General features: G+C 34.3%; 1 protein-coding gene across 5 annotated transcripts in view; it reads left to right on the forward strand.

Moving 5' to 3' along the window:
- TOP2B (DNA topoisomerase II beta) overlaps positions 1-18,710 on the forward strand; it is a 63,171-nt gene that overhangs the window by 17,241 nt on the left and 27,220 nt on the right. For all 5 annotated transcript variants that reach the window (XM_024986386.2, XM_024986381.2, XM_024986380.2 and 2 more), the window contains exons 3-15: positions 370-460; positions 1,747-1,810; positions 5,883-6,028; positions 6,854-6,951; positions 7,635-7,847; positions 11,030-11,203; positions 12,590-12,691; positions 12,776-12,913; positions 14,579-14,717; positions 15,033-15,190; positions 15,336-15,461; positions 16,607-16,717; positions 16,799-16,904. In XM_024986386.2, coding sequence (XP_024842154.1) covers positions 370-460; positions 1,747-1,810; positions 5,883-6,028; positions 6,854-6,951; positions 7,635-7,847; positions 11,030-11,203; positions 12,590-12,691; positions 12,776-12,913; positions 14,579-14,717; positions 15,033-15,190; positions 15,336-15,461; positions 16,607-16,717; positions 16,799-16,904 — 1,666 coding nt within the window. The remainder of the gene's footprint in view (positions 1-369; positions 461-1,746; positions 1,811-5,882; positions 6,029-6,853; positions 6,952-7,634; positions 7,848-11,029; positions 11,204-12,589; positions 12,692-12,775; positions 12,914-14,578; positions 14,718-15,032; positions 15,191-15,335; positions 15,462-16,606; positions 16,718-16,798; positions 16,905-18,710) is intronic.

Consider the following 18,710-nt stretch of genomic DNA (forward strand, 5'->3'; position numbering starts at 1 on the left):
TAAATATGATTTGGTTTTTTTTCCTGTTTTATTGGGTTGGCCAAAAAGTTCGTTTAGGTTTCATAACACCTTGGGTAAAAACCTGAATGAACTTTCTGGCTAGTTCCGTATTTAAATAGTTATTAACAATTTTTGGTGCCTTACATTAGAGCTGACTTTATGAGTAAGAAGACAGACTTAATATAAAACAAACAATTTCTCAATTTATAGGCTTTTAAATTGAATATGGATTCAGTAAGGTTGCTTGTGACTGAAGTAATGTTTTTCTACTTTGAAGACCTAAGTATTTACAGTGTAAATGTCAAATACGGGTTTATGTTTTGTAAAATTTTACTCCATAAATTCTTTTGAATTTTTCTCTCAATCCAGCTCATGTGGGTATATGATGAAGATGTAGGAATGAATTGCAGAGAGGTTACCTTTGTGCCGGGTTTATATAAGATCTTTGATGAAATTTTGGGTGAGTATTTAAGATTTAATGAATTTGTTTCTATTGATATCATTTATAATGTTCCTGTGTATATAAAGCCAAACATAAATTTTAGAGGTATATCTCATGTTTTTATGTTGAGTATAAATATTCTTCAGAAAATCTATGTTACCTGCTGTAATATGTTCATATTTCTGGACATTATGTCTTTGTGTTTTGGTTTGTTCATCTGTAAAATGCGTGTATTGTATTTGGTCAGTAACCCCAAGGTTAGCGTGTGGTCCTGTGTTTTAGTGTGTGTCCAGGGAGGGCATGTTAAAGTTAGATTCCAGGGCCTCATCCTTGCAGATTCAGTTAGTTTTGGGTGAGACACATAAAATTGTGTTTCTAAACAACACATTAGGTATTTCTGTTGGGCAACCAGGTTTAACAACCCTTGTTCCAAATACCTCTGTGCTTTCCAAATCACATAGTTAATTCAGTCACAATGAAGTGTTGGTGTGTAAGTGACTCCTGGGGAGTACTCAGGCTTTGGGAATGTTTTAGCCACACAGATGCATCAGTGCCGCTGGGTTTCCTGCCAGGGTTGTGTGGGTCTCTCGAAGCTTCTTTCCGTCTATGGGAAAAAGAAAGGAGAGTAAAGCTGGTTACTTAGTTTTGTAAGTTTTGTACTTTTGCTCATCTCACAACTATCTGCCAGTTTTACTTTTAGGTTATACAGTGTTTATCAGGAACATATTCCTTCTGTGATTGAAGTTGAGTTTTACAGCTAGCTTGTGTTCAAATTTTACTGAAGCCATGGTTAATGTATGCAAATATTATCAGTTATAGTTCATAGCATTTAGCATTTTGATTTCTGTGGATGCTAAAGAGTGCCTTTCTAATTCAAAAACAACTGGTTTCAGCTCATTCTGTCTATAAAATCAGTAGTTTATTGAAGGAAATCAAGAGAAAGTAGTTATTTGTTACCAAGATAAAATGTAATTAAACCCGATTTTTAACTTTTAGGCCTGGATAGGGGATTGTAAACTGCAGATGTTTGTTTTTATATATCACAAAATCATTCCCCTACCTACCCCACACCTTGTTTTGTAGAAGACATAATAGTAATTTAGTGTGACATAAAAAAATTTAAGAATATTATTTGGAAAATAAGGTTTTGTAATTGAAGTTACCAGTAGTTATTTTCTTTAACTATTAGCATATGTAAATATTTATATTAAGTAGTGATGCACTTGCAACCATATGTTTGTTTATGTCACGTATGTCTGTTATAACTTTTTATAGATTACTCACCAAAATATTTATTTTTGTAGTTAATGCAGCTGATAATAAACAGAGGGATAAGAACATGACCTGTATTAAAGTTTCTATTGATCCGTAAGTATATTTCAAGTTTAATTTTTTTATGCTAAGCTGTTTTATTCGGATAGTCCCAGCTTACGAACATGTCTCAAATGAATAATTCATACAGTTAGTTTCCTATTGCTCGAGACCCTGTTATTCTTACCTCTTTTAGCCAGAATGCTGTCCTCTTAGTTTCCTCTGTTGTTCAGAGTCTTTTTCTCCAAAGTACTTTCTGATGGGAGCTCTTGGAGACCATTTTTCTCCCTCTCTGGTGCTGTGGATGCTGTTTCAGCTGCTAGAATAATCACTGGGTATTTTTTCCTTTTGCTTTGGTACTCAAGGCCAAGTGCACTATTGTTAGTACTATTCCAGTTACGTTATGGATTAAATGTATTCTTTCATAACGAACATTTAGGCTTTTCCATTATTTATAACGTCATTTGTAAATTGGGAACTGCTGGTAGTATAGAATATGTACCAGGTGTTCAGCTAATCACTGTGGTGATTTTTTTCTTTTTGGAGGACTGAGGGGGGTGTGAAAATAATAAAGTTTTAAGTTCAAAATAGAGTTTTTTACGTTTATGCTATTTTCACCTGTATGCCTTTTATAAGATATTACGTTATATTTATCCCCTGTGATTTCATTAGTAGGTTAGCATGATTTTAAGATTTTTTCCTTAACATGAAAGTTTAATAATTCGGTTACAACTTTATTGTTAATAATCTAATTTCAGAGGGCATGGTTAAGATAAATGATATAAAAATATAATTTATTTTTGGTTATACAATGAAGTTGACTATATCTTATATGAAAATATTACTACATAACTATACCATTGAAGTTCTTGATTTTCTTTTTCTTCCTTATTTTTTACTTGCATCATTTCTATAATGAATACACTACACTGAGAATTTATATGGTAAGATGCATACTTAAAAGTAAGTGGTATGGTATGATGGACACTTAAAGTTACAGCTTACGCAGACATTTAAGGTGGTTTAAGGAGATTTTAGCCGTCAGGATTTCTTTTCTTCCATAGTTAGGAAATTGTCAGTTAAAAATGAGTATGTTTTAGGAGAGTGGTATGGAGTAATAGATGTTGAATGTTTAATATCTTCACGCTTTTTTAAAAATCAAAACTGACTGAAAACTAAGGAAGGCCTTTTTAAAATATACATTCTTGATAAACATGGTTACAGTTATTTGATTCTTTTATCTTAATTGTTTTGGCCAACATTGATCCAGCAATGTGCAGTTAAAAAACAGCTTACATAGAACCCCATTATAGCGAAGTGATTAAGAAGTGAGCTATAAAATAGTTTTGTAGACCAGATAGTGGCTCATAGTGACAAGCTTTATTTATTCCAGATTCTGGATAAAGTAACTCTATGTAACTAGTGCCTTTATTACTGCTCTTCTCTTTTGCATTCTTTTTTAATATCTATATATAGCAGGTTTTATTTTTCTTTGTGCGTGTGTGTTCATGAACTCTTTGTGTAAAAGAGTTGATGGATCAAATGTAGAGTATACGTCGTCTAGCTTAGCTCTTATTATTACTCTTTCAATAGTACTCTGTGATGTGGAGATAAAATTTACGTACAAAGCCATAGTTGTAAAAGACACAGGAATAGGTCAGCAAGGGATGCCGTACAGGATTTGGACAGCAGTTCTAAGAAGCTAGAGAATGTGAAGCAACTTCTTACAGGGGAGTTTAAAACCCATTAAATAGTATAGTGTAATGTTTAGTATTGAAACAGCATACTTGATGGCATCAATTTGATTAAAAACTAACAAATGTGAAAAGTACAATAACCAGAGTTTGAATTATTTCTCTAGCTTAAGTATTCTTATTTATTTAGGGTTGAAATTCTTAAAGCTGTAGCCTTCAAAAAAATGTACACACATATAGAATATACAGTATGTATACATTTAAAAAATTGCTTTCTATATACTATTTTGTACCTTTCTATTTTACATATTGAGGACAGCCTTCCTTATTAACTTAAGTCTACTTAGTTATTTTAACTATCCTTAAGTATTATGTCAATATGCCATAATTAACCTCTTTCCAGGTGATGAATATTGGATATTCAGCTTGTTTTCCAAGTTTCTTTTTAGCTTTAATTATTTTGGAATTTTGTAGCATATTCAAGCACATCATTCTTTTAATACTTCTGTGAAGATTATTGATGGAGCAAAAAATGCAGTTATATAATTCTGAATCATCGTTTAGAGATTATAGAAATAAGTTCCAGACCTCGGAATTGAAATAAACTGAAATTTTTTAATAGAGAGGTGACTTTGATAGAAAGTTTCAGTTTCATACTCATATAGGCTTAAAGAATGTATGAGGTATCTTATTTTTTTGAAACTGTGATGATTATGAATTTACGAAGTGCCTTATTTTAATTATAGCACTATATATACTAAGTAGGATGAAAACATTTTAAGGATTTTTTTCATGAGTATATTGACTTTAGTGTCATTCTGAGATGTTTAAGATCTGTAATTGTCCATCCATTATTTTCTTTGTTTCCTTCAGAATTGTTCTCTATTAGTTTTAAACTCCATGAAGTGTCTTGTGTAAAAAAAAAAAAGATATTTAATAAGTTACAGGTTTTAAACTCAAGCTAGGAACTATTTCAATATTTATAAAATAATGCAATACAGGGCCCCTGTTTTCAAGGCTTCACTCTTGACCTCTGGATATGGGACACGCAAGGTAAAGTACAGTAGCTCATTTGAACTGTTACATACTTAAATATTTAGCTGTATATTCTGTAAAGAGTGTATACCCACACATGAGATAACCTAATTATGTCCTGAGGTCCCTAGTAAATAATTTAGATTTTTTTTTTGGCAAGTTTCAATATAAGGAATGTTGGAAAACATTGTTTTAGGCTGGGAGGACAGAAGTCGTAAATTGATTCTTGAAGTTAAGGTAAAATTTGGCTAGACAGAGAAGAAAAGGATTTTATAGGCAAAGGAAAGACGATGAAGAAATGAAAGAATTGAGACTGAATATGGACAAGTAATAAAACTGACTTGAAAGAAAATATGATGCATGTTGGAGAATAGTAGTTCAGTTTGACTGCTGGTATGCATAAGGGCCTTGAACATGCAATAGAGGACTGCTAAGCTTGATTTCATAGAAAACATGGAGCTACTGCTGTGTCCTGGTGTAAAAAATAGTGTTATGAAAGCTGTGGTAAGCCCATTATTGTTATGAAGAATATATTTAAAGGGAGTGGCTAGTTCTGTTCTTAGCTGTGTTGCAGTAATCGGTATTTAAGGTGATACTAATTAGACTCATACAGTGGCATTTGGGATGAAGGAAGATTGGATAGTGATGAAGCAAATCTAATAGGACAAACTGAGTTTAAAATATTAAACACATGTCTTAATGATCAGGAGATATGAATAAAAATAACAAAATTTGAGTCCACGTGATTCAGAGAGTTGAACCCATATTGTTAAAAGTGAGGGAAAGAAAAGTTGAGTCTCTGTGATTCGGAGAGTTGAACCTGTATTGTGAAAAGTGAGGGAAAGAAAAGTTGGTTTGCTGATTTGGGGAAAGAAAATGATGTGCTTTTTAGTCTAACAATGATTGCTACAGTATAAATAACCCTCTAACATTTAGATGGAGAGTGGAATATATTTCAGATAGCTTTCCTTTTCTGCCTGCACTCCTCAGCAGTCAGGTGGGAAGTGAAATGGCTATGGCCGCTAGCCCCACAGAGCCTGTGGTTCACAGGGAGACTGGCTCATGGCTCCTATGTATGAAAAGAAAGTGGAATTGATAGCTGGCTTCTTATACAAGCTTCACTGCTTTTACTGTTGAGAAGAGTTTTGTTTTCTTGGGAGATTTTTGCAGTATTACCTGCAGAACTTAGTGACCCTAATTAGAGTTAGGACTCAGGGATGGTAATATGTGTCCTCAGCAAGGGTTTTCTTGAAAGATGAGTGAGTGTCTTCCAATTGATAATGGCTTGCCTTTTGCTTATAATCATTCATGTTTATTCTAGGTCACTTTACTTTTGACGGAAATTAATTGATTTATCTTTAAACTATTTTAAGCTCTAAACTCTGCTTGTTTATTTACAGTGAATCTAACATAATAAGCATTTGGAATAATGGGAAAGGCATTCCAGTAGTAGAACACAAAGTAGAGAAAGTTTATGTTCCTGCATTAATTTTTGGACAGCTTTTAACGTCCAGTAACTATGACGATGATGAGAAAAAAGTAACAGGTAAAGTCTAAATGGCTGATCGGAATTTTTATTGAGAAATACTGGTCTTTTAACATAGAAGTCTATTACTATTTCTATATAAGACATTACAGAAAAGGAAGCTTTTCTAGTTTTGTTGTGAGAAAATCCTTCTTAGAATTAATATCTATAAAAACTATCATGTATTACTGTTGTCTTGATTATAGACACTTAACTTGTAGTACGTTGACTTCTGCTAGAACTCCTGGAACTCTGTCTAACCTGGCTGATAGTTTGGGTTCTGAATTAGAGTACTGATGAAAGTAAGATGCATATGATTTCTGTATGTGTGAATTTGTTTTTACATAAGCACCATGTCTTTTGGTATCAATTACTTTTAAAGTGTTTTCTTTGAGTCAAGGTTGAAAGTCTAGACTCTATAGAGTTGAAAGTGCTTTGACCATAGCCAGTTGTTTTTCTACTTATTTACATTTCCCCAAAGATGATTTTTTTTCCAAAACCAAAGTTCTAGGAAGGTATATAGATTAGAGTTTTGTAATAGAAGTAACTGTGATAGAAAGCTCAGATTCATACTCATATAGACTTACTGGATTGTTTGAAGATACAGTGCTTAATTTTTTAAAAATTGTTATGAAGATAATCTACAAAATATACTATTACTGTATGTGCTAAATCTTAATTGTATGTTTCTTTAAATGAAAAATCTAAATATACTTTGAAATATTCAATCGATTAAAATAATAAGTGGAAACTGTTTTGCAACAGACCTACCCTATGGTAGGTGAGTTAACAAAGTCCCTTTAAAATTGTTTTCATTAAACCTTTCACATTTAATTGTTCTTACAGGTGGTCGCAATGGTTATGGTGCAAAACTTTGTAATATTTTCAGTACAAAGTTTACAGTAGAAACTGCTTGCAAAGAATACAAACATAGTTTTAAGCAGGTATGATAGAAATGTGACGGATTCTTTTTTAAGAGTAATCATGTTTGTGCTTTGCCAAGGTAATACCTCTATAATACCTTAGATACCTATATAAATTATTATTTTAAGCATTAAGCAAGTCATCAGAGTAAAAAGGCTACCGAATGTCTGGGAGATTTTACATAAATCTGTTTTCCTCCTATTCCTTTAAAACAAAATGCTTTATTTGACAGACTTTCCCTTTAGCGTGTGTGAGCAGCAGGGAGGGTCCTGAGCCGTACAGTCTAATTGAAATGCACCCAGTTAGCACGTTTGAAAATTTCCTTGTCGATTGATCATTTATATTTCAAAGTTTTATATTTCACTTTTGTAGACCTTTGAAAATTTTGCGTAAGCTAAAATAATTTTGTTAGAAAAGCATTGTACCTTTTTATTTTTGTATAATTCTGTATGGTCATTTGTAGATTTTAAAAGATTTAACGATATATAAAGCTGTTCAGTTGATTTTGCTTATTTTCAGCATGAGGTTGTTATAATAGTTTTATCTAAAATTTCTTCATTTATAGTAATGTTTTAGGGATTGGTTTGTTGTGAAAGTTGGAAAATGGTTCTAGTTGTGGTAAATGAATGTATTTCATTAGTTGAGTCTTTATTATCTAATATAGAAGCACAATATAAATATTTAAATATTTTTTCTCTTAAAGACATGGATGAATAATATGATGAAGACTTCTGAAGCCAAAATTAAACATTTTGATGGTGAAGATTACACATGTATAACATTCCAACCAGATCTGTCCAAATTTAAGATGGAGAAGCTTGACAGGGATATTGTTGCTCTCATGACCAGAAGAGCTTATGATTTGGCTGGTTCCTGCAAGGGAGTCAAGGTCATGTTTAATGGAAAGAAATTGCCGGTAAGTGTCTTCTAAAATAACTCACGCTTTGTTAATTTGTAGACAGCCTGTAGTTAGATCTTGCTTTTTAAATGGTTAATCTCTTTTAACAAGTGTATTTAGATGATTGACATTTAAAGTAATTATTGATACATTTGGATTAAAGCTTACCATCATGTTATATGTTGATTCATTGTGTTTGTTCTTGGTTACTTAGTATCCTTATCTTCCTAGTATCCTGCCTTCTTTGGTTTTAATTCAGCATTTAAAAAAAAAAGATTTCATCTTCTCTATTTACTTATTATGTGTGTGTGCATGTTCTCAGTTGCTCAGCCGTATCTGACTCTTTGAGGCCCCATGGACTGTAGGCCGCCAGGCTCCTCTGTCCATGGGATTTTTCAGGCAAGAATACTGGAGTGGCTTGCCATTTCCTTCTCCAGGGGATCTTCCCAACCCAGGGATTGAATCCACATCTCTTGCATTGATTGGCAGGCAAATTTTTACCACTGTGCCCTCTAAGAATCCTCTTTACTTATTATTCTTATTTTTAAAACTTCTTTAGTGATTGCCTTAGGGTTTATAACACCTGTTTGTAAATAATTTGAGTCCACCTTGATTTGTCACTTTGTGTGTAGAGCGAAAACTTTATAACAGTGTATCCCCAGGTCCTCCTTTCTGTCCCTGTGCCCTCTTCATCATACATTTCGCTTTGGCATATTCTCTAAACAACAGAAGAAGAGAGAGAATGAGGAGGAAGAAATATTTGAAAAAGTTGTGGCAGAAATATTCCCACAGTCAAGTTCATTGATTTTTTTTTTTTAACTGTGTCAAGTTTCTGACTTGATGATGTTGCTATTGCTTTAAGCAGTCAGTTATACTTTAGAGCAATAAAAAAATAGAGTTATAGTTTACCTTCTTTTATTCCGTTTCCAGTGCTCTTAATTTCTTGCTGTAGGTCTAAGTTTCTGATCTATTGCATATTCCTTCTGGCTGGAGATTTTTCTTTACCATTTATTTCCTGTGGATACATTTGCTGACAGTAGTTTCCCTCAGTTTATGTTTGTCTGAGAGAATTTTTTCCTTCATTTGAAAGGATACAGAGTTTCACTGAGTATAGAAGTACAGTCAGTAGTTGTTTTTTAGCACTTAAAAATGTTACTTTGTTGTCTTCTTGCTTGCATGGCCTCTGCTGTGACTCATATCCTCCTTCCTCTTTTGGTAAGAGGTTTCTTTTTCCTCTGCCTGCCTTGAAGATTTTCTATTTGTCTTTGTTTTTTGAGTATGAATATATATAGGGTTTTTTGTTGTTGTTGTTGGTTTTTCTTTTTGGTACTTAATTCTGTTTGGTGTCTCCTGAGCTTATTGGATCTGTTGTTTGGTGTCTGTCACTAATTTTGGAAAATTTTTGGCTGTTATTTCTTAACGTGCTGTTCTTCCTTTTCCTTCTGGTAGTCTAATTATGCAGAAATTGTAGGACCCATGCTCTTGGATGTTTTACTCTGCTTTATCCACTCTATTTTCTCTCTTGAGTTTCAGTTTGTTTGATTTCTGTTGCTGTATTTTTAAGTTCATTGACTTTTCCTCTACTGTGTCAAGTTTACTTCTGAGCCTGCCAAAGGCACTCTTTGTATCTTCTGCTTTTCTCAATTTCTAGCATTTGCATTTGATCCATTCTTAAAGGTTCTGTCTCACAAGAGACTTTAACCTGTTAGCCACTGTTGTTGTCGTTCAGGTGCTAAGTTGTGTCTGACTCTTTGTGACTCTATGCACTGCAGCAGCATGCCAGGCTTCCCTGCCCTTCACTGTCTCCCGCACTTTGCTTGACTTGCGTCCATTGAGTCAGATGCCATCCAACCATTTCGTCCTCTGTCCCCTTCCTTCTCCTCTTGCCCTCAGTCTTTCCCCGCATCAGGGTCTTTTCTAATGATTTGGCTCTTTGCATCAGGTAGCCAAAGTCCTATCTGATAGTTAAAACATCTGCGACATATCTAAGTTCTGATGATTGATTTGTCTTTTCAGACTGTTTTCCTCTTGCCTTTTGGCATACCTTGTGAGATTCTGTTGAACACCAGCTATGTTGCATAGCATAGTAAATATGGTGTGAATAGGCTTTAGTATGAGGATTTATGTTAATCTGTACAGGGAATGGGCTGTATTTGCAGGCTGTTGTTCCCGCAGTTACTAGTGTTGAGGTCTGTTGTTGCTGTGGGCACCAGATACTTCAGATTCTTTCTTGTCCTTTCTCTATGCTTTGGGGCTTGCCTTGGAGCTGCTGGTCAAGGAGGGTCTCTCGCAGCTCTTCCAGCTGGAAACCACTGTTACAATTGGAGGCCTGCTAGCCTGGGTATAGCTTGTGGGAGACCCCCATGTCTGATTAGTCTCAGGCTTTGGACTGCTCAGGGCCTGTGTCTCGGGGTTTAGCCTTCTCAGGAGTGTCTATGCCTCTGCTTGAGGTGGAGACGTTCCCTTTGTCTTCTGTTTTCCTCTGGTTGCATCAGGTCACACCAGTGCTCTCCTTCTGTGTTCTTCAGGCTCCCTGCCCTGCAGGATAAGCCTTTTTAAGATGTAAATGAGATGGGCATAGGAGGGGTGGGGCGGGCAGAAGTACTTTATCCCAGCTCTGGTGGTATTTCACCACTGCTTTCCAGCTGTGTCCTTCCTCCTGTGAAGTAAGCCGTTCTTTTTTTTTCTGATAAGGGTGAAGGGTCTGGGTTGAATTCCTAGTGGCTGCTATTCTCCACCTGGCCCCTTGAGGGTCACTTTTTCTAAATTCTTTCTGATCTACCCTGTGAGGAAAGACCTGCAAAAGACTAGGAACCCCTTCTGACCACAGCCTTCAGGTGCTTCACGCACTCACACTAGTCCACACTTGGCTATAGAAAGAAATTCATCAGAAGCTCTGGTTCCAGGTTCCTATGGGCTTATAGCACACCAAGCAGCTTCTGCCCAGATAAGCAAATGATTTAGGTTCTGTGTCTCCCTACAAACACCTGTCTCTCTTCAGACTTTGGATGTGCAGCTGTCCTGTGATCTCAAGTTTTTGAAGATGCATAGAAAATTTGTTGTTTAACCAGCTGTTTTCTTATAAAGGAGAAGAAAGCTTCTTTGAGCCTTCCCTTCTACATGTCTACACTGGCTGGTGTTCACCTAGCTCAGCTGCCAGTGCCAGAAGAATTGTTCACTGTTTTTTTTCCAAATTTTAGGTAAATGGATTTCGCAGTTATGTAGATCTTTATGTGAAAGACAAATTGGATGAAACGGGAGTGGCTCTAAAAGTTATTCATGAACTTGCAAATGAAAGATGGGACGTTTGTCTCACTTTGAGTGAAAAAGGATTCCAGCAAATCAGCTTTGTAAATAGCATTGCAACAACAAAAGTAAGTACACTAATTCTTTGTTTCCAAGTCAGTTGTAGAACAGTCTTCATTAAAAACAAGATAAAACAACAAATAATACCCCTCCACCCTGCTTTTGTGAAATCAAAATTGACTTATGAAAATAAAAGTATATTTTCTATGAAATCTGTTACAATTTATTTAAGCATCCATTGAGAAATAAATTTACATGATTAGTGCTTATAGTTGAATACATTTGTATTTTATGGAATTTAGAATGATAACAAATTCCTTGTTCTGAGTTTTGAGTGTAAAAGAACAAATAAAAAGAAATGAGTCTGTTTTGGGATCACATCATGAAATACCTTATCTGTGGTTCTAAGGAGTTTGAACCTTTTTTGTAGGCTTTTAAATTTCCAAATCAAATGAAATTCTTCTCATCTATAACCATTTATCCATTGACCATAATGAAATATTGGGCAATATAAGTGTGTATTTTAGAATAAAGCCATGAGCTATCACTTTTGTCAAACTTTGTTCAAGTTTGAACTTACTTTTTATAATCTAGCATCACTTTTTCTAGTCAACAGAAATCCTGTATCAGACTTGATTGCATTTTATTATGTGTAATAGAAACCTAATATGCAGTGGTCTGTAGACATGTGACGGTTTCACTTTCCCTCTTCTGGGGGCTGATGGCAGGCAGTCTTAGTCTGATTCTGTGACTTCACAGTGTTAACAGGGACCTGTTCTCTTCCTGGCTTTCTTTCCTGCCTCTCTTAGCATGTGGCTTTCATTTTCATGCCTTTAATACATCTGCTGCACCCTTCCAAGTCCTAAGGAGAGAATGAAGTGGGACAAATGCATATGTGAAGTGGATCTCTCTGCTTATATCAGGAATGCAGCAGTGTTCCTGGAAACGCGATCCAGTGGACCTCTGCCAGCTTTTCTGGCTAAAACTGGGTCACGTGGCTACCTTTACCTGCAAGGGAGTCTAGATTGGTAAATCTTTGTAACTGGACATGTTGCCAGTTAAAAACACAGTTGGATTTGTCCATAATGTGAAGGGGAAGACCACTGTTGATGGCTACCATGGTCCCTGAGTGGCAGTCTTGTGAGTGTCATTGCTACCACCAGGCCAGTGTTTATTCTCACTTCCGTGTCTCATTTTCATTGTTTTCACTTTGTGGGGCATTATATAGAGTTGCTAATTAGCTCTATGGCCAAAAAGACTATGTTTTAAATCTCAACTCTTTCCTTCTGAGACTTATCATATTACCTCTGATATATAGGGTGAGTAATATAGTCATACTAACTTTAAAAAGTTGTGTTGAAGATTAAATGCTCATTCTAGAAAAATATGAATGTTACTGTTTTTGCTGCCTTAATTACAGAAGATTTTGTATTCTTTTTTTCCCCCCTCTTTAGGGTGGACGGCATGTGGATTACGTAGTAGACCAAGTTGTTGGTAAACTGATTGAAGTAGTTAAGAAAAAGAACAAAGCTGGTGTGTCAGTGAAACCATTTCAAGTAAGTGATGTTTTATATATTCTGTTGAATTGTTAAGTAATATCAATTCTGATATTGACCTTTTTTTGGATATGTTTTCAACAGGTAAAAAATCATATATGGGTTTTTATTAACTGCCTTATTGAAAATCCAACTTTTGATTCTCAAACTAAGGAAAACATGACTTTGCAGCCCAAAAGTTTTGGATCCAAATGCCAACTATCAGAAAAATTTTTTAAAGCAGTGAGTAAAACGTATATTACTTTTCAGTGTTTTTTGTTTAATTTAGAGTTGATTAAGTAGTTTTCTTGATTTATTTATTCTAGTTACTTTGATTAGTTTCTTATTTAACTGCAGATACAGGCATACTTATCCTAAAAACTAAAATGCTTGATTCTGAAAACTTCAAAGTTTAGATAGACACTGTTTCATAAAACAGTTGATTATTTTGCCAAACTTTAAAGTAGGGAATCATGTAACTAATTATGTTTTCAGTTTGCATTGGTCTTTAAAAAAAAAAAAAAAAAGCCAGTTTTGCATCTAAAAAATATACAGGTCCTCACAGGACTCCTGTCTTCATCTTTTCCATTCCTTTCAAATTCATCTACTGATTTTGTAGATGTAACTTAAAAAAAAAAATTATGGTAATATATGCCTAACATAAAATTTACCGTATTGTACATATTTTTCTTCATTTTACTTAGCATATATTTATTTAGGCTGCCTTAACCTTTCTGAAACAAGATGATAATATAAATAATAAATCTTAGATTTATAACTGAGCTGTGGCTGCTAATAATTTTTTATAGTCTTTTCTGTATAAGATTTGCCTCAATTCTCCTATTCACCAGTGCCACCAAACATATATTAAGTGCCTTATGTTTGCCCTGGGAATGTAAAGATGAATAGATTACAGCCCCTCCTCTTTGAAAGTTTATAGTTTTTTGGAGGAATATTATGTAATATTGCAATAGAGATAACATATTTATCAAATTTTGGTATTGGAATTTCAAAGGTAGGGTCTAACAAACAAAAACAAAAGTTGATTTTTAGGTTTAGCTAAAGGCCTATAGAATAGTAATTTTGGGTCTGATCATAATGAATTCTGAATACCGATGACCCAATGCTAATCATTTCCCAAATTTCTGCCCTCTTAACAGTTGTTCTTTTTATAAAGTAATTTGATTTTCGTTTTTATACTTTTTCATTTTTGGCAAAGGAAGTTTAGATTTGATAACATAGTTCATTTCTTTTTATATTTGAAACATTCCAGAAAACTCTTTCATACACCTAAAATCAAACTACCCAGGTTGATGAAAAATAAATAACTCAAACTTGTAGATGCTTTACTTTTTCGGGGAGTAAAGTTTGACATCTTATCACCCGTTAACTCACTGCAGAATGACACACACGTATAATGTTAGAATCCTTATTACCAAGCTCTTTAAAAAATAAGGACTATTCATAAGTTTTTGAGTTTATCCTGATACTCCCTTCATGTTAATATTTTTTTGTCATAGTGAATTCCAGATTCATGTTTTTGTGTTGAAGGATATCATAAATGTTAGTGTCTATAATTGCCCAGGTAGTAAATTCATAGGTGGATCAGCCTTTACTGTGTTCATTTTAACAAAACTAACTTGTAACAAAAGCTGTGTATATTTCTTATGGAGTTTATTCTAATAAAATTTTTTTCATATGTGGTAAAGTTGCCTTTTTCTCATGTGTTTACCTTTCAGTCTAATAGGTCATGGTGAATAGCTGCCTGAATTAATTTACTGTAATTAGAATAATTTGACAGCATATATCATTATTATTATCATTTTGCCTTACAACTGCCCAGATTCCAAGTATTACATTAATTTTAGCTAAGTGTGTGAACTTCTTGCTTGCTTCTTTGATTTTTAGGCCTCTAACTGTGGCATTGTAGAAAGTATCCTGAACTGGGTGAAATTTAAGGCTCAGACACAGCTGAACAAGAAGTGTTCATCAGTAAAGTACAGTAAAATCAAAGGTATTCCCAAATTGGATGATGCTAATGATGCTGGTAAGATTCAGTTTTTGTTTGGTTTTTAGATTTTGATTTAAGTTTTTATTCAGTTATAGACGGTTTTAATTTTCCACATATATAGGATTTTATTTTCAGAGGATAAATTTCACTAAAATTGTCACACACATATTACAATTTGGGGGGGATAAAACTTCAATAAAATATACTTCATTTTTACGTTATACTGAGCATAATATAAGATGACTCTTTATAATGTTTTATTATCATTGTGATTGTTAATTTTTTGGTTTCATGTTTTTCATTGGTAAAATTGGGAAATTTGGAGTATATATCATTACTCATTTCTCTTAGGTGGCAAACATTCCCTGGAGTGCACACTGATCCTGACAGAAGGAGACTCTGCCAAGTCCCTGGCCGTGTCTGGATTAGGCGTCATTGGGAGGGACAGATATGGGGTCTTTCCCCTCAGGGGAAAGATTCTTAACGTGCGGGAAGCTTCTCACAAACAGGTGTGTATCTGCATATGTACCCACATGTGTATATGACAGTTTATTACTTTAACTAAAATTGGTGTGTTTTTATGTGTCAATTCTGACTCATCTTTTTTATATTTTGACACTTTAAAATACTTCAATTCTTTTCATTTTTGCACAGATCATGGAAAATGCAGAAATAAACAATATTATTAAAATAGTTGGTCTACAATATAAGAAAAGTTATGATGATGCAGAATCTCTGAAAACTTTACGCTATGGAAAGATTATGATTATGACTGATCAGGTTGGTTAAAAGTTGCCACATAATAAAACATCTCTTTTTCAGAATGTCCTTTGGATATTTGTTTCATGAGATTTGTTCCAAGATAGTAAATTGAAAATGATTATACTTCACAGGGGAAAAATATTGTTTAATGGCAGGGTTTGTGTGAAGTACATTTTACATTATCTAATTTATGGTACCCACCTTTTTGGTTAGTTATTTTAAAATGTTTTTAAATTCAGTAAATATGGAAAGAGAACACACTGTAGTATTATGACGTTGAAGCTTGCCTGTAAACAGGAAGGAAATGGTGAAATTTATAAGCAGGAAAGGTTAATCAATAGGAAAATGGCTGATATTTGTTTATGATAGCATAATTTGGGATGCACAAAAAACTAGGAGGATTTGAATAGTAAAATGGCAGTAATTAGGCAAGAGCTAGAAAACTGAAGAGTTTCATATGCTTCCCTGGTGGCTCAGATGGTAAAGAATCCGCCTGCAGTGTGGGAGACCTGAGTTCAATCCCTGGGTTGGGAATATCCCCTGGGAGACCTTCCAGTATTCCATTCCAGTATTCTTGCCTGGAGAATACCCATGGGCAGAGGAGCCTGGTGGGCTACAGTTCATGGGGTTGCAGAGTTGGACATGACTGAGTGACTAAGCATACACATAAAATTGAAGAGTTTCGTATCCATCCAACTGCTTGTGTCTCATGTACTCTAACTGAAAGCATTTGTAGGTAAATCTTCAACTGAGAAGCTGCTGTGTAATTTTAGGCAGAAATTTATCAGTTTTTATGTTAAGAGAAGACTTGTGAGTACTTGTATTCCATAGATTTCTCCTTTCAGCGAAGTGGCATTATAACTGTGTTTCTTGTATTTCTGTCTTCTAGTGAAATCTGGGAAAACTATAAAAAAGATAATGGTAGTATGTTTTATAGTGACAGAAAGATTCAGTTTATCACATAGCTATATTCTTTATTTGAATTTTAAGAAAGAAATTCTTTAATCATCCAAAGAACAATGTCTTCTGTTTTATACAGTGCAGTTCTAAAGTTTGAATGGAATTTTGCCTCATTGCTGCATTCATATATTTAAAAATTTGATTATATAAAGTAATTACATTTCATTAAATTATCATGACACTCTTTACTGATACTTATTTAGGATCAAGATGGTTCTCACATAAAAGGCCTGCTTATTAATTTCATCCATCACAATTGGCCATCACTTTTGAAGCATGGTTTTCTTGAAGAGTTCATTACCCCTATTGTAAAGGTACTATTTACATTAATATACTTTTATACAATGGTCTTAAATAGTAGCAGAAAAACTAATTTTTTTTATTATTCATTTAAGGCTAGCAAAAATAAGCAGGAACTTTCCTTCTACAGTATTCCTGAATTTGATGAGTGGAAAAAACATATAGAAAACCAGAAAGCCTGGAAAATAAAATACTACAAAGGTCTGTATTCTAAAACACTTAAATTTTGTGAACTTAACTATTGACATAAATTTCCTGTTAAGAGAGCGTTATAAAGTATTTTGAAAGTTTATCTCTTATAGCTTTCAAAAACAACTATTGCTGATTTTTAAAGAGTTATTATGGAAAATTTTATGTAAGTAGAGTAGTTTAATGGGTTTCCCATGTACTTAAGTGTCATCATTTCATGAACAATCTTGTTTCATCTGAACTCTTCTCATCACCTCCCCATTAGTTTGAAATATTAGGTTGGTGCACAAGTAATTGCAGTTTTCCTTTGCTGAACTTTGTCATTTGATATTGGAATACATTCTTAAATAAATGTGGTTATATTATACATCATTTTACTGTGCATTTCTTGCTATATGTTCTTTTTGTTAATGACTTATTACTTGTTATTATATATTTATTTTGGACTGTGGAAATGTTAGACAAAAAGCAAATTTGAGCAGTTTTCTTATTCAAGTTCAAATGGGTTGTAAAGCAGTGGCGACACCTTGTAACGTCAACAACACATCAGGCCCAGGAACTACTAACAAACATGCAGGGCAGGTGTGGTTCAAGGAGACGAGAGCCTTGACGATGAGGAGCACGGTGGCCGGCCTTCAGAAGGTGACAGTGACCAACTGAGAGTCATCTCTTAAGCTGATTTTCTTACAACTACACAAGAAGTTGCGGAAGAACTCAACATTGACCATTCTATGGTCATTTGGCATTAGAAGCAAATTGGAAAGGTGAACAAAGCTCGATAAGTGCGTGCCTTGTGAGCTGAATAAAAATTTTAAAAATCATCATTTTGAAGTTGTCCTCTCTTGTGCAGTGCAGTAAGAACTAACCATTTCTTGATCAGGTTGTGACGTGTGATGAAAAGTGGATTTTATATGACAACCAGTGACGATCAGCTCAGCAGTTGGTCTGAGAAGAAGTTTCAAAGCACTTCTCAAAGCCAGACTTGCACCAAAAAAACACATGGTCATTGTTTGGTGGTCTGCTGTCCATCGGATTCATTACAGCTTTCTGAATCCTGGCAAAACCATTACATCTGAGAAGTATGCTCAGCAAATCGATAAGATGCATCAAAAACTGCAATGCCAGCAGCTGGTATTGGTCAACAGAATGGGCCCAGTTCTCCACGACATTGCTCAGCCATTGTCATGCAACGAGTGCTTCAAAAGTTGAACAGATTGGGCTATGAAGTTTTACCTCACCCACCACATTCACCCGACTTCTCACCAATTAACCACCACTTTTTCAAGCATCTCGACAACTTTTTGCAGGAAACTGCTTCCACCACAAGCAGGAGGCAGGAAATGCCTCTTCAGAGCTTGTTGATTCCTGAAGCGCCAGTGTTTATGCTACAAGAATAAACGAGCATTTCTTGTTGGCAAAATTGTGTTGATTGTACTGGTTCCTATTTTGATTAATGAAAATGTGTTTGAGCCTAATTATAATGATTTAAAATTCATAGCCTAAAACCTCAATTACTTTTGTACCAACCTAATAACTTCCAGGCATTAATAATATAATTAATTTCTATAATCCTTTAGTATGTATTTCTAAAAGGATTTTTTGGTGCCCATCATACCATTATCATACCTTTCTTTAATAACCTTAAATACTCAATCTGTTAAAATTCTCCTGATTATATTAAAAATGTTCATTTATATATGTATATATTTTTGAATCAGGATCCAAACAGAGCCCACACACTGCATTTGGTTGATAGGTCTATTAAATCTTACATTGTTTTTTTGTTTTCCATGTAATTTATTTGTTTAAAAAGTTGGA

The sequence above is a fragment of the Bos taurus genome, chromosome 27 (genome assembly GCF_002263795.3).
Source record: "Bos taurus isolate L1 Dominette 01449 registration number 42190680 breed Hereford chromosome 27, ARS-UCD2.0, whole genome shotgun sequence".
NCBI classification, from domain to species: domain Eukaryota; kingdom Metazoa; phylum Chordata; class Mammalia; order Artiodactyla; family Bovidae; genus Bos; species Bos taurus.